Source organism: Copadichromis virginalis, linkage group LG4 (assembly GCF_057382275.1).
Source record: "Copadichromis virginalis isolate Kocher_CV1m ecotype Utaka linkage group LG4, C_Virginalis_male_GT1.1, whole genome shotgun sequence".
In the NCBI taxonomy this organism is placed as follows: domain Eukaryota; kingdom Metazoa; phylum Chordata; class Actinopteri; order Cichliformes; family Cichlidae; genus Copadichromis; species Copadichromis virginalis.
This window is the reverse complement of record NC_140621.1, coordinates 963,292-978,067: the sequence shown is the minus strand read 5'-3', so window position 1 is coordinate 978,067 and position 14,776 is coordinate 963,292. Positions and strand designations below refer to the sequence as shown.

Sequence of the window (14,776 nt, the reverse complement as noted above, 5' to 3'; positions counted from 1 at the left end):
AAAACAAAAAAACAAAAAAGAACCGCAACACCATTACCAGCAACATTACCGTCCTGGGTTAACCCCGTTTTCTTCATTCTTATACTTATTTAAAATTAGGTTTTTATATTTTACTTTAAACTGTTTTATGTTTTGACTGTCTTTTATTTCTTCTGTTAGACTGTTCCATAATTTAACTCCTGCAATTGAGATAGACATAGTTCTTAAAGTTGTTCTAGCACTTTGTATTTTTAAATTCCATTTCCCTCTTAAGTTATACCCACCTTCTCTTTCTATGAACAATTTACAGATTTCTTTGGGAAGCAATTTATTTCTTACTTTATACATTATTTGTGCTGTTTTAAGCTTCACCAAGTCTTGGAATTTAATAGCTTGCATTTTGACAAAGAGTGCATTTGTATGGTCCCTGTACCCTACATTATTTATTAATCTAATGGCCCTTTTCTGTATTATAGTTATTGTTTGTGTGTTACTTTTGTATGTGTTTCCCCAGACCTCTACACAGTAGCTCATATATGGCAGTAGTAAAGCACAGTATAAAATGTGCAGTGCTTTCTGATCCAACATATGCTTTGCTTTCCCCAGGACGGCAATGCCCCGTGCCAATTTCCCCCGAACATAAGTAATGTGTGGCTTCCAACAGAGCTTGTGGTCAATGATCACCCCAAGAAATTTTATTTCATTTACTCTTTCTAAATATACATTGTCAACACATATTTCTACTTGGATGTTTTTCTTTTGGTTTCCAAACAACATAAATTTGGTTTTATCTAGATTCAATGATAATTTATTTATATCAAACCACTTCTTTAATATCGTTAATTCCTGTGTGATCATCCCCAAAACCTGTGGCAACTCCACACCTGAACATCTGCAAATATTACAAACTTTAAAATCTCCGATACTCTGCAGATATCATTTAAGTACATAATAAACATTTTTGGACCCAGTACTGAACCTTGAGGTACTCCACAAGCTATATCCATCAAATTAGATTTATATTCATTTATTTTCGTTGTTCTCATGACAATGACAATAAAGTTTCTGATTCTGATTCTGATTGTACATATTGTTGCCTATTCCCTACATAGCTTTTTAACCATTCCAAAACTCAGAAAGATCAATTGGAGAAAAAGAGTCTAACTTAACATCAATGGTACTAAGAGTAGCTGTAGATAATATTACATCTGTGGGATGATTACTGGTAATTTTTTTCTCTAATGATTAAAATGTTATTTGTGAAGAAGTTCATGAAGTCATTACTAGTTAACGTTAAAGGGATGGTTGGCTCAACAGAGCTCTGACTGTTTGTCAGCCTGGCTACAGAGCTGAAGAGAAACCTGGGGTTGTTCTTATTTTCTTCAATCAGTGATGAATAGTAAGATGTTCTGGCTTTGTGGAGGGCTTTCTTATAACGCAACAAACTATTTCTCCAGGCTAAATTGATGATCCTCTCCAGCTTACGAGTCATCTGCTTTCACAGGAGCTACAGTGTCCAGAGTCGTACGTAGTGAGGAGGTGAAATTATTAACAAGATAATTGACCTCTGTTGGAGTAGCGTTCAGATAGCTGCTCTGCTCTGTGTTGGTACAGGGCATTGAAGATGATAACAGTGGGTGGATTATATTCTTAAACTTAGTTACAGCGCTTTCAGAAAGACATCTACTGTGATAAAGTCTACTCTCCACCGCTGTGTAATCAATTATTGTAAATGTAAATGTTATCAGGAAATGATCAGACAGGAGAGGGTTTTCAGGAAACACTGTTAAATGTTCAGTTTCTATGCCATATGTTAAAACAAGATCTAGAGTGTGATTAAAGTGGTGGGTGGGTTCTTTTACATTTTGAGAGAAGCCAATTGAGTCTAATAACAGATTAAATGCCATGTTGAGGCTGTCATTTTTAGCATCTACATGGATGTTAAAATCACCCACAATAATTATTTTATCTGAGCTCAGAACTAAATCAGATAAAAAGTCTGAGAAATCAGACAGAAACTCTGTGTAAGGCCCAGGTGGACAATAGATGATAACAAGTAAGACTGGTTTCTGATTTTCACAGCTGGGGTGGACGAGGCTAAGCATCAGGCTTTCAAATGAATTAAAAGTCTGTCTGGGTCTTTGGTTAATTAATAGGCTGGTGTGAAAAATTGCTGCCACACCTCCCCCCCGGCCTGTGCTTCGAGGTTTCTGGTAGTTAGAATGACTCGGGGGTGTTGATTCATTTAAACTAACATAATCATCCTGCTGCAACCAGGTTTCTGTAAGGCAGAGTAAATCGATTTGTTGATCAATTATTAAGTCATGTTGTGGAGGTAAGCATATACGACACAGAGCTCTTAATTCTCACTCCTTCTTTATTCCTCTCCAACATCAACTGAACACATCGCGCCACAAAACACAGCAACACACACTTCCTCAACACTGGGTGTGAGTGGAGCCCTCTAGTGGTCCACCACACATGCCCTAACAACCAGCAGAACTAGTCCCTTTAAGCAAACGGCCTGAACGGCTGAACCGGGGGGGTGGGGAACTGGCTGAGGGAAACCCAGCCCGGGAGCAAGGCTGGCACTGGCGGTCAGAAAAAGCTGCAGACAACTCGGGCTCCATTGGTTGTGGGGCGCTCCTAGGGGAAAAGGCAGAATCCATCAGCCCGGTGGCAGGTGGGCGGCCGTGGAGAGGGGCCTGGGCCGGGACCACCTGATCATCTTGCAGAACATGTGCTGGCTTAAGTCTGTCAACAGAGACAACCTCCTGCCAAAGTCCAAAATGTCTCAGTTAAGAATTCCCCGAGGTCTTCGTTAACCGCGCTACGCAATCCCAGCAAAACCCAAGGAAGACGGTCGACCCAGTCGTCACCTGTTAAGGAAGCCGGAGTGTGGCCTTGAGTGACCGGTGAAACCGCTCGCACATCCCATTAGCTTGCGGGTGGAATGCTGTGTTTCGGTGGACCTTGACCCCCAGGCCGTCAGCCATGGCAGATCAGGAAGTGATACTCTACCGCAGAGCGAGACAATGCTAAACTTAATCATCATCTTGACCTCCTCTGACGACCTGTTTGCTGCTGCCTGCCACAGAAAGGCAGTGTTAGAGGGGACTCTTGAGCAGTGCATTTATCGCAGCATATATTGTGTTTTCTGGATACACTGCTGCTTTTTCAGCGCTCAGAGATTGATGGCTCTGTATCAGAGCTGGCTATGAATTTCTGACGGATCAGGCCTTAACTTAACAAAAAAGTTATCAATCGTTCTTTTCATCTTTTCTCATTACCCACAGCTACATCCATTCTGTCAGGCCTAGGCTACTCACTAGGGCTTGGTATCATCACTGATTTCTATAATCCATCTGATTCCGATTCACAAGGTCCCGGTTTGATTCAATTTTGCTTCTGATCATTTATCAGTACTTATACATGTGAGACTTTATCAGAGGTGTGAGCATCACAGCAGAGGCCTTTGTGTCAAAGTAACTGAGGATAAACAGAAAAACATGAAGCAGATTTTACTGGCTTGCCTTTTTGTAGCAGATAACCCTAAAAATATTCTGCAATTTTGCACAATTTTAAAAAGTATACATTTCTTCAGTATATTCTTGTCTGAGGTCATTTAAGCTAAAAAAAAAAGAAAAAAGAAAGACAGCAGCAGACTGTGCTGTAAACGACGGTAGACTGGTAGGGTAATAAGTGAATGAATAATGCAAAAATTGAGATTTGAGACGGGAAACTGTTCTTGAAGTACAGAGAGAGAGAGAGCTGTGCATGAAGTGTGATTTTTATTGTGGTGGAAGCAAAACAGCAAAAGTCGGAGGGAATTCCTGACGACATTTATCAAATGTGAATTGTAGTTTGGATCTTGTTTTGCTGCTGGTTCAGTGAATTTTGGTTGGAGAGAGATAAAACCTGCAGCTCAGAATCCAGCACAAAAAAAGGCGTAAACACAAACCACGGACCCGCCGACGCATCAGAATCAGTGAGCTGTCGGCTTTCAGCACCGACGGCGTGTCCGTGTACGGGCCGTCGGGTGAGAAAGCCGACAGCTCACTGACTCTGATGCGTCAGGTCCGCTCTGTGTTTACGTCTTTGTGTGGAATCCGTTTACCTGCTCTCATTTACTGTTTGGTGGTTGTTGAAATAGTTTTTGAGCTTTACTGCTTTATTTAAGCTACCCACCTCTCTCTATCCACCTGCACTTTCAACAGGACCACAGCCAATCAGAGAGGTCCCGCTCCTGACTATCTCTGATTGGTTTAGATCACGATAGAGGCATAATGTGTGTCTGTTGTTGACCACATGGAGACTTTTCTTTTTTTACTCAAACAGTTGGTCGCACCGGTGTGACCTAGGGTTTTTTTTAGTCGCACCATTGAAAAATTTGGTCGCATTTGCGAACAAATTGGTCGCACTCTAGAGCCCTGCATTATGTTTTATCATATTTGACATCTCTAGTACAACACTTATATTAATATAACGCTGAATGCAAGTATGATTCAAAAGAATAATTAACATTTAACATCACTTCTTGTGATGGTGTTAAAATCAGCCCAACTTTTATTTTCAAATGTAAAAAGGTATATGAGCCAGCATGCTGGACACTGTTCTGCTGAACAACAAACAGTTATATTACCATCATTGTTATAATCTTACAATGAAACAAAGTCTCAGATTTAATTATTCTGAAACTAAGTTTAGGCCTACCACAACTTTGTTTTGAAAGTTACCTTACTGATATAATCAATATAAAATGTATTTATTGTCTGTAGTTTAAACAACACATTTGTTTTTCATTCCAACACAGGAGCTGGTATATTCTAATATTTTAAGGATGGCTTGTTTCCAGTCCAGGCATCACTGCCTGAATGACTATCATGGATCGAGGTGATCCAAATGTAGGTGCAGAAGAAAGTCTTTAACTTCCCTTCAGTACAGTGGCAGTGGATGTGGGTTGGAGATGCAATGAGCTTGAACCTGCAGGCGACCATCTTCACTGACAATCTTTGACGGAGGACTCATCTCTCCTGGTGTCCTGCAAGCAAACAAACATATTTTTTAGAACACCAACATATTTGCTTTCTTAAAACATTTTTTCTTCATTTACTATAGAATAGACCCCAATTTAGACAACCTCAGGCTCCGTCCCCACCGGAGAGCTGGCATTCAGTGTCCCACCTGTCAGTCTGGATAGCCGTGACCACCACCCCACACACATTAATGTTATGAAAGCATATTTTTAAAAAGGGCTCTGCAAACATGGCCAATAACTTTCATTCTGATGATCTGGAAAATAATTTGGGCACAAAACAAATTGCACTGTTCAAAAACTTGCAGACTTCACTATATACAGTGCAGACAGTGTGGTCTATGGGATATGATCTTTGAATAAATGCAGACCAAACTCTCAGTGTTTGTATTTACTTACACAGCATGTCTTGTAGAATTTACTGGGGTCGTCAGCAACAGCATAGTGCAGTCATATCTCAAGTCTAATAAGAGAAGACAGGAAAAGATCATGTTCTGTCTGGGGCATTCAGGGGGATTTTCAAGATGAATGAAAATGTCCGGCTTTTCCTACAGAGGACCCATATGTGTGACTCCATCCCTGAGCTGCTGCTTTGTGAGTTGTTGTTCTGTGCTCACAGACGGGAGAGACAGCATGCAGCAGTGCCTAGTGGTGTTTAAAAGATGCCAAAGCACAACTGCAGCTTTGCAGACAAACTGCAAAAAACTTTCCCTCGTACCGTCCCGGTACTGGTAATCTTTCTTATACAGATGAGGCCTTATTTCTGTACCATTATTTAATTCCAGAGGTTTTTATGTTATTTTTTTGCCCCTGTTGACTTGTAAAAGCCTATATCACATTTTTTAATTTCACCATTAAAAAAATATGGTCACCCTATCTTATCAAGTAGCTGCTCACGTTTCTGTTTCAAACAGTCAACAGAAAATTTCACAGAGAGCTTTTCATATAACATTTTTAAAGCTGTGGGGTTAATTTTTAAGTAACATGAGCCCAGAGGCAGCAGCAATGCTAGGCTAACACCAGTTAGCTAGCAAGTTCATAAACCTGGTGCTAAACTGAGAGAAGCCACAAAAACAGTTTGAATAAGAGTAAACATTTACTCACCAAGTCAGAGTATCACGTAAAGAATCACAGCAATGACAACAATGATCTCTTGAGCTGAAGCTTCTCCAGGTTTGCTCAACATATTCCAGAAAAAAAGCAGGCATCATGAACATGTGGACTGAGCTGTGTGAGGGACGACATGGCATTTTCAAACCATATCGTTTTATTTTTCCTCACTGAGAAGCAACATTTCCTGCTTACTTAGTTTTCCTAATTTAAGACAACTCAAATAAACTTAGTTTATCAGCTTTTTGAATAAAAAGTACTGGTAACTTACTTAACCTCCTAAGACCCGAACTCTTCCACAGCATGCTTTCTTTGCTATTTGGGCTGATTGGCACCTGATGAATGTAAAAACAAAGAATTACCAGATTTTTTTTTTTACCTAATTTTTGTTCCTGAGAAAAATGAGATTGACATATGAGGATATTTGTTTAAAATTTCGATAGAACAGTGGCAGTATAATGTCCTCGTAAGTGGATCAGGCCCTTGTAGAGCAAAATGTAGTATTTTGGTCTAGACAACCGAAAATGTGATGTCCACATATGTGGACGCAGGTCCTAGGAGTTTAAACTGAGTTCTAATAACAAATTGATAAAAATTGAGCTCAGTCTACTTGATATTTTTAATTAAACACAATATTATATTTTACAGTGCATAACTGAAATGAGGGATAGAGTAAAACAAACAATAACCCGTCATTGTCCTGGGTATTTTGAGTTTTTTGTGGGGTTTGGCTCCTTTTTTCAGAACTCTTGTGTTAAGCCTTTTTATTTGGTAATGTTAGTAGGTTGTTATTTTCCATTGTGATGTATTATTCTCTTTTTGTATTCTAAATTATCTTGTTTTGTGATTCCTTTCTGTCTCCCCATTATGTCCCATTTATGTCCCATTTATGTCCCCGTGTCTGTGTGGTCTCCTTTGTCCTTTCTCCATTTTCATCTGGTTTCCATGTTTAATTATGTCAAGTCAGTATATCTTAGTCCTAGTCCTAGTGTTAGTTACTTCCTGTTTTATTTTGATAGGCCTTCATCTCGTATGCATTATGTTCAGTTTTGTTTCCCTTAAATAGATGGAATGACTCTATTTAACCACGTCCTCAGACTGTCCGAGGTCTTGGTGGTTATGATAGGGATGAACTGCTGACCCATGCAAATGATTTCAAGAATTTTAAGACCTTTTAATAATTAAAGATAAAATGGTGCAAATAAGTTGCTAAGACAAAGACAGCATGCTCCATCTTTATTGTTATTTTTAGTGTACCCAGTATGGAAAACTACTAATTAAATTACTTGGCATCATTTCAAGAGTCTTTTGAAAATTGCAGTGACATGAATTAAAATGTAAGGTTTAAAAGTAAATGAGTGTTCTACTACTTTAACACATCAGATGAATTATACCTCCCGCCCATGAGGAAAATTGATAGTATGCTCAGTGAACAGAAGAAGAAGTTGTTGAGGAGAGTCAACATGAGTGCTCAGCACCAGGTAAAGCTTCATATTCTTCTGTTTTGGTTTTGTTTGGCACTTCTTAAATCACTTTGTTTCAGAGATTTGTTGAAGATGATTCCCCATAGTCTAAGTGTTAAACCAGATACATTTTTGTTAACTGAAAACATTTCTTTGCAGAAATCTGATTCTTTGTGGCCTTAAGCTAAACGTGACCTTTGTCTCATGACGCCAATTTACTTTCATCATCCAGGAGGCTTTACATATATTCCCCAAAATGACAGCAGATCCTGTGGAATCTGGAGTTGTCAAAGTTCACCTTGGTGGGGAGGGCTACAACCGCAAGACTCTCAACCAAATCAAGAGGAGCATTCCTAAGCAGCAGGTGAGAAAAAGCTATGACGCTGCACATTTATGTAGTCAATACCCTGTGCCTGGTGTTACAAGCTGAAAGGCAATTTGTTGTTATCCAACAGCTGTCTAATCGCTCTGAAGGTTTTTCAAAGTTTTTCTTTTGACCTTGGCTGCTTTTTCACTAATTTTTAGTCCATTTTTAGAGGAAATATTTTTTTGGTTGTGGAACACTGACCTATGGATCATTCAAGTATAAAAAGGGATTTAAGCCAGTGGTTTGGGGGATCTTGTCAAAATTGACGAAATAATGAAACCATAAACCTACAGTCAGATTTTCATCCACCATACATTACCATCTGGAATGCAACTTATTGGCAACAGCTTTATTTTTCAGCATGACAGTGACTTCAACATTACTGAGGCAGTGTGTAATGGTCTTGAAAGAGACCTGAACAAAACGCAACCAACATCCAAAGAAGAACTTTGAAGGTCCTTCAAGAAGCCTGGAGAATCATTCCTGAAGACGACTTAAAAGAAATACAGGGTAGCTTGCCTGAGAGAGTTGTGTTGTGAGGCTGTGTTGAAGAATAAAGGTGGTCATAACCAAATATTTACAGACTGTCAAGCTCTTTAGAATTGTACAAACTCTGGTTTTACCTTATATAATGCATTTCCCATTTTCCTAACGATAAAGAAATAATGGACTCAAAACTTTTGCACACTACATGAGTACATCATCACACCAGTTAGTCTGAATCTTTTTAATAATTATTATGTGCAGGGCATATGTCAGAGGCAAGATTTAGAAAAATCCACACAGTTCAGTACAGTCAGTACAATTACAATCAGTAAAAGAAAAGCATATAACCTTTTGTAGACACTAAGGATATTTCTATTGACTTTTTCACAAACATTTTTTGTTAGTTTAAATCTATTTTAAAAATTATAGGTTTTATTTTTATTTTAACTAAATAAATAGTTTAACACGTTTAGGTTTAGTTTTTGTTAACTATAAAACCCTTCACCATCACCAGAGGGACCTTTTTTTAATTTTAATGAAAGAAACTGTTACATTTTTTGTAAAAAGGAAACATGAATCTTGTGTCCTGTCTTCCTCCCCTCACCCTCAGCTGGTAGCGGTAGCTCTCCCTCCCTGAGCCTGGTTTTGCCGGAGGTTTCTTTCTGCTAAAAGGGATTTTTCTTCCCACTGTCACCAAAGTGCTTGTCTACAGGAGTTCATACAATTGTTGGGGTTTTGTCTGTGGTATTATGGGCTGTTTACCTTACATTATAAAGCACCTTGAGTTTCACCTTCAGTTTTATTTCTTTGGTGCAATATAAATAAAACTGAATTGAATTGAATTAAACACAACATCACCTCAAGGGTTAAGAAACATCACAGTTTTGTTAAATACTTAGGTTACCTACTATGTGTACAACTTTCTTTAATTCAGTTCAGTTCAATTCAATTTTATTTATACAGCTCCAAATCAAAACAATAGTCGCCTCAAGGCGCTTTATATTGTACAGTAGACCCCAGAGGTGTGGACTCGAGTCACATGACTTGGACTCGAGTCAGACTCGAGTCATTAATTTTATGACTTTAGACTTGACTTGAAAAAATGTTCTAAGACTTGTGACTTGACTTGGACTTTTACACCAATGACTTGGGACTTGAATTGGACTTGAACCGGTTTACTTGAAAAGACTTGATATTTCACCCCAAATATAAAATTTAACATGCATATTATATAGAGATTGAAAATGTGACGTCATTCACGGGTAGAACCGCAAAGGATTCTGGGAACTCGTGGCAAGTGGTACTAGCGCACGCAGGCTTTCAATTAAAATCAGTTATACAGCGATAAAAAGAAACACAAAAATGTCAAGAAGCCGTTGTATTATTAACTGCAATAGCCGGTCGCATGACAGCCACAGGAAGCCGACGGGTAAAGAGATCGGTTGTTATCGGATTACGTCGTTGAAGAGAAATTGTTCGAGCCATGTTTCCAAAGTAACAAAGACGCGACGGATGGTCTGGATTGCAGCCATTCAAAGATCAAATATAACGTCCCAGAACACTCCAGCTCACAGGTTAGTCTGCTCCAAGCATTTACACAAAGGTCAGTGTCTTTTAGTACTTAATACGTCATTTTCATAACATAATTGGTGATATAGGTTACAAGCAAGTCTGGCGCTGAACAGAAATTGTCGCGCTATGCTCCTTTGTTTATTGTGCATAAATAGTGAATTGTCCTGACACAATATTGCGTTTCGCTTCTGTTATTATGGTACATTGACAAAAACATATACTTTTATTCACAGGATAAAACAGGTTTTTTGTATCACTAATTGCCCAGTACGATTACAGCATACAGTATTATTGTCACTGCTACATTTCTGTGATGGGTACCAGAAATTATTTCCATTACTAATTAATTACCGTTGAGCTCAAAGGTCCTATTAATAAACGGTTAACGAATGTGTATTTATGAAGACGATTTGTGAGACTGGTAAACTTATGATACGTACGATGGTCTTTCGTTCTACACGGTGCATTTCAAGGTCCTGCACCCATCCGTCAGTAAACTGTACCTGGGCTTGTTGCAGTGACCAGAAGTTACTAAACTTCATGAGTGTGTGCACTCACTCCAAGAACCGTATGATTATAAATATGCATATAAATATGCTAAGATGAGATAGCTGACTTCATCTAACTAGCAAATGTTTTCCAGGCTACGTTGGTGATTCAGTTTTTTTTAATATGTATGATATTTTTGTCATGCGATTTTAAAGCCGGTCCTACAACCGCATCCAAGAATAACATGCAGCTTATCTCAGAACTGTCGGTGAAAATTATTCTTGGAGCTAGGTTTAATTGAGCTGCATTCTAAAGAGGTGCAATTTCACAATTTGTGTATATTTTCTAAGTTCACTATTTTGTCATGTGTTGAGAAAAACACAGATTAAAAAATTACATGGTCTAATATTTACATTTAGCATATAACTGCAACATTATTTTTTCGTTGTTTTTTTTTTAAAGACTCGAAAGGACTTGAAATTCAAAGTTTCAGACTTGTGACTTGACTCGGACTTTTACACCAGTGACTTGAGACTCGACTCTGACTTGCCTGACATTACTTGAGACTTGACTTGAGACTTGAGGATAAAGACTTGAGACTTACTTGAGACTTGCAAAACAATGACTTGGTCCCACCTCTGGTAGACCCTACAAGCATACATACAGAGAAAAACCCAACAATCATATGACCCCCTATGAGCAAGCACTTTGGCGACAGTGGGAAGGAAAAACTCCCTTTTAACAGGAAGAAACCTCCAGCAGAACCAGGCTCAGGGAGGGGCGGGGCCATCTGCTGTGATTGGTTGGGGTGAGAGAAGGAAGACAGGATAAAGACATGCTGTGGAAGAGAGACAGAGGTTAATAACAGATATGATTCAATGCAGAGAGGTCTGTTAACACATAGTGAGTGAGAAAGGTGACTGGAAGGGTAAAACCCAATGCATCATGGGAATCCCCCGGCAGCCTACGTCTATTGCAGCATAACTAAGGGAGGATTCAGGGTCACCTGGTCCAGCCCTAACTATATGCTTTAGCAAAAAGGAAAGTTTGAAGCCTAATCTTGAAAGTAGAGATAGTGTCTGTCTCCTGAATCCAAACTGGAAGCTGGTTCCACAGAAGAGGGGCCTGAAAACTGAAGGCTCTGCCTCCCATTCTACTTTTAAATACTCTAGGAACAACAAGTAGGCCTGCAGAGCGAGAGCGAAGTGCTCTAATAGGGTGATATGGTACTACAAGGTCATTAAGATAAGATGGGGCCTGATTATTTAAGACCTTGTATGTGAGGAGCAGGATTTTGAATCCTGGATTTAACAGGAAGCCAAAACAGGAGAAATCTGCTCTCTCTTTCTAGTCCCTGTCAGGACTCTTGCTGCAGCATTTTGGATTAACTGAAGGCTTTTCAGGGAGTTTTTAGGGAGTCAGGTACTTCTGATTAGAGACCTTAGTTTTCACAGGAGCTACAGTATCCAGAGTCGTACGTAGTGAGGAGGTGAAATTATTAACAAGATAATCGACCTCTGTTGGGGTAGCGTTCAGGTAGCTGCTCTGCTCTGTGTTGGTACAGGGCATTGAAGATGATAACAGTGGGTGGATTATATTCTTAAACTTAGTTACAGCGCTTTCAGAAAGACATCTACTGTGATAAAGTCTACTCTCCACCGCTGTGTAATCAATTATTGTAAATGTAAATGTTATCAGGAAATGATCAGACAGGAGAGGGTTTTCAGGAAACACTGTTAAATGTTCAGTTTCTATGCCATATGTTAAAACAAGATCTAGAGTGTGATTAAAGTGGTGGGTGGGTTCTTTTACATTTTGAGAGAAGCCAATTGAGTCTAATAATAATATCTAATAATAATCTTGTGTTGCTTTGATCATTAGTTGTACTTTTTCAAATAATACTGTAATTACTAAGATGAAAGACTTTAGTAGAAAGAAACTCAATTCTTTTTCTATCACCATTTTCAGGATATGAAACTTTCGATTGACATTTGCCGGATATACAGTCTGTATCATTCTCTTCACCACTACAAATATCACACCTTCCTGCATTGCAAGAAGGAGGTAAGGATTTTGCTGCACTTTTGCTATAATACCCAGTGTGTATTATATTAGGGATACAATAAATGATATAACATAAACCACCTATATGGCTGGTTTAACAAAGTTCCTGAAGTTCCTGTTGGTCCCACGTGCACATGGGGATCGGGGCTTTCAGGCACCAAGCCTGTGGAGCTCTCTTCCATTGTCTTTACACTGTCCAGACTCCGTTGACTCTTAAAAAGCAGCTGAAGACATTTCTATACAAACAAACGTTTATTTAATTTGATCATTGTGTTATATTATTATTTGTATTTCTGATTTGACTGTTGAGCACTTTGTGATCTTTATCTGTGAAAAGTGCTATATAAATAAATTTGACTTACTTACTAACCGCATAAATTTAAAAGCTCCCCAGTCCTTTGTAGCTTCTTTGGAACTACAGAGTGACAACACTGATGTATAAGTGTGAACACACACACTGTATAGACATTATCATTAGCCATGATACTGTAACATAACTGTTGTTTTCTGACTAGACAGACAATATAGAGCAGGCAGCGGAGGACCCTGGCCAGGAGGAGGTGGTGCAGCAGTGTATGGCGAACCAAGGCTGGCTTGAGAGCCTCTTCAGTTCTTTCATGGAACTGCTTACTCTTAGTGCAAAGACCTAAAGGACGATCACAACCTCTGCCTCCAAAAACAAACATCCACCTGCAGCATTAAGTAGGTGGAGGTGTTCAGAATGTGTGAAACAAAGCAATCAGAAACTGGACGCCAGAAATGCAACGAGAGTGGCCCCTATTTTTTTTTAAAGGGAAGGTTACCATTGTAAGTATTTGCTTTATTGCTGTGTCCAACTATTGTACCAATTTATGAAGGCTAGTGAACTATTGGAAAGCAATGGATTTCCCCAAAAGTCAATGAAAGATTATTTGATTAGAACTACAAAGCTGACTTTTGTCAGGACTTACACAGCATGGATATATATGTGCAAGCTGTCTTTTATGTAAGTATGTAAGTAAAATATGTATTTAATGTGGTTTGTATAATTTACACAAATCCATTTTTTAAATGTACTTTTCTCAGATGGAATTGTTTGCAGTTCACATTTTTGAAAAATGTTTTATAGGTGTAAAACCAAATGGCCCGTATGCAAAGCTAAGCTAAAACGAATGGTTTAGTGAGATGAAAGTGAGGTTTAAAAAGACAGTGTGAATGTCTTTTCTTTCTATCTGCATCAGAAAAAAGCAGGACGATAATATATTTAAAACCAAATCATGATGTTTCTGTTTGTTCTTCAGGAGATAATGAATGATTGGGATTAATTCCCTTAATGAAGAAGAATACAAAAAGAATGAAGTACTGCTTTCTTAAAGGAAGTATGAGTTAAAATGATGATAAACCCTTAATATCAGTATTTAATGTCATATTTTTTTTCTGTTTGCTGCTGAGTTTTCCTATAAGTTGAACTCTCTGAGGATATTCTTGCAGAGTCTGATTTGTAAATATTGTACAGCTACTTCATCCTCTAGTTTCCAGTGGCTCTTCAGTACATGCAATTGCTGTATTGGACATACTGCATTAAAACTCTGAAAATAACAAATGCCCCAATGAATCAATAGCCTTGAGCTGAAGTCTTTTCAAGAATGTTTGCATCATAGCTAAGTGGATTTTAGCTAATGCAAAGGCACTGCCCAAACGTTTGAATTGATGTATTTAAGTTTACTGTAGATAGCATCACTTTAAAACAACTGTTCAGTTGTGCTGTACAAGGCAGCAGTGTTCCTTCTTTTTCTGTAATTTAGCCTTACTCTTTGTTGAGAGCTCTAACAATAGTTCATCCATCAGACATTCGAAAGCATGGGGTGGAGTACAGTTTATTTATCTTCCTCTCAGGAACTTTGTATCTCAAGCAGGAATCGTGTGATGCAAATCCAATTCAGCATAGAGTCCTAGTAAGGATTATTTTGTAATCTGTTTCTCTAAACATGATACACAAGGACATTAAACCTAAGCAGTCCACAATATGCAAATGAATACTGACAAAGCTCCAGGTCAGTGAGAGAAAAGGATATGGCAAACCTTTTTGGGAACACCGACCGAATCAAGCACTCATGGGAAGACCGAACTGTGGGGTGTAAGTGTGCAGTAGAGAGAGAATGACACAGTTCATCAGTGTGCTGTGTGGTTGTAGTGCTGTAAATCCAAAGCTTATAGAAATTAGGGGTGGGG

The 14,776-nt window shown here is 38.7% G+C and overlaps 1 protein-coding gene across 5 annotated transcripts in view; it reads left to right on the top strand.

The window, feature by feature from the left end:
* The window catches only part of prr12b (proline rich 12b), a 61,872-nt gene extending 47,705 nt beyond the window's left edge, over positions 1-14,167 (top strand). For 3 of the 5 annotated variants that reach the window (XM_085453022.1, XM_085453027.1, XM_085453024.1), the window contains 4 exons: positions 7,508-7,605; positions 7,820-7,951; positions 12,470-12,565; positions 13,081-14,167. In XM_085453022.1, coding sequence (XP_085309148.1) covers positions 7,508-7,605; positions 7,820-7,951; positions 12,470-12,565; positions 13,081-13,215 — 461 coding nt within the window. In that variant the 3' untranslated portion in view covers positions 13,216-14,167. Of the gene's footprint in view, positions 1-7,507; positions 7,606-7,819; positions 7,952-8,314; positions 8,465-12,469; positions 12,566-13,080 lie in introns of those variants that run through there. The other 2 variants (XR_014919932.1, XM_085453023.1) reach the window with 2 other exon arrangements.
* The last annotated feature ends 609 nt before the right edge of the window (positions 14,168-14,776 follow it).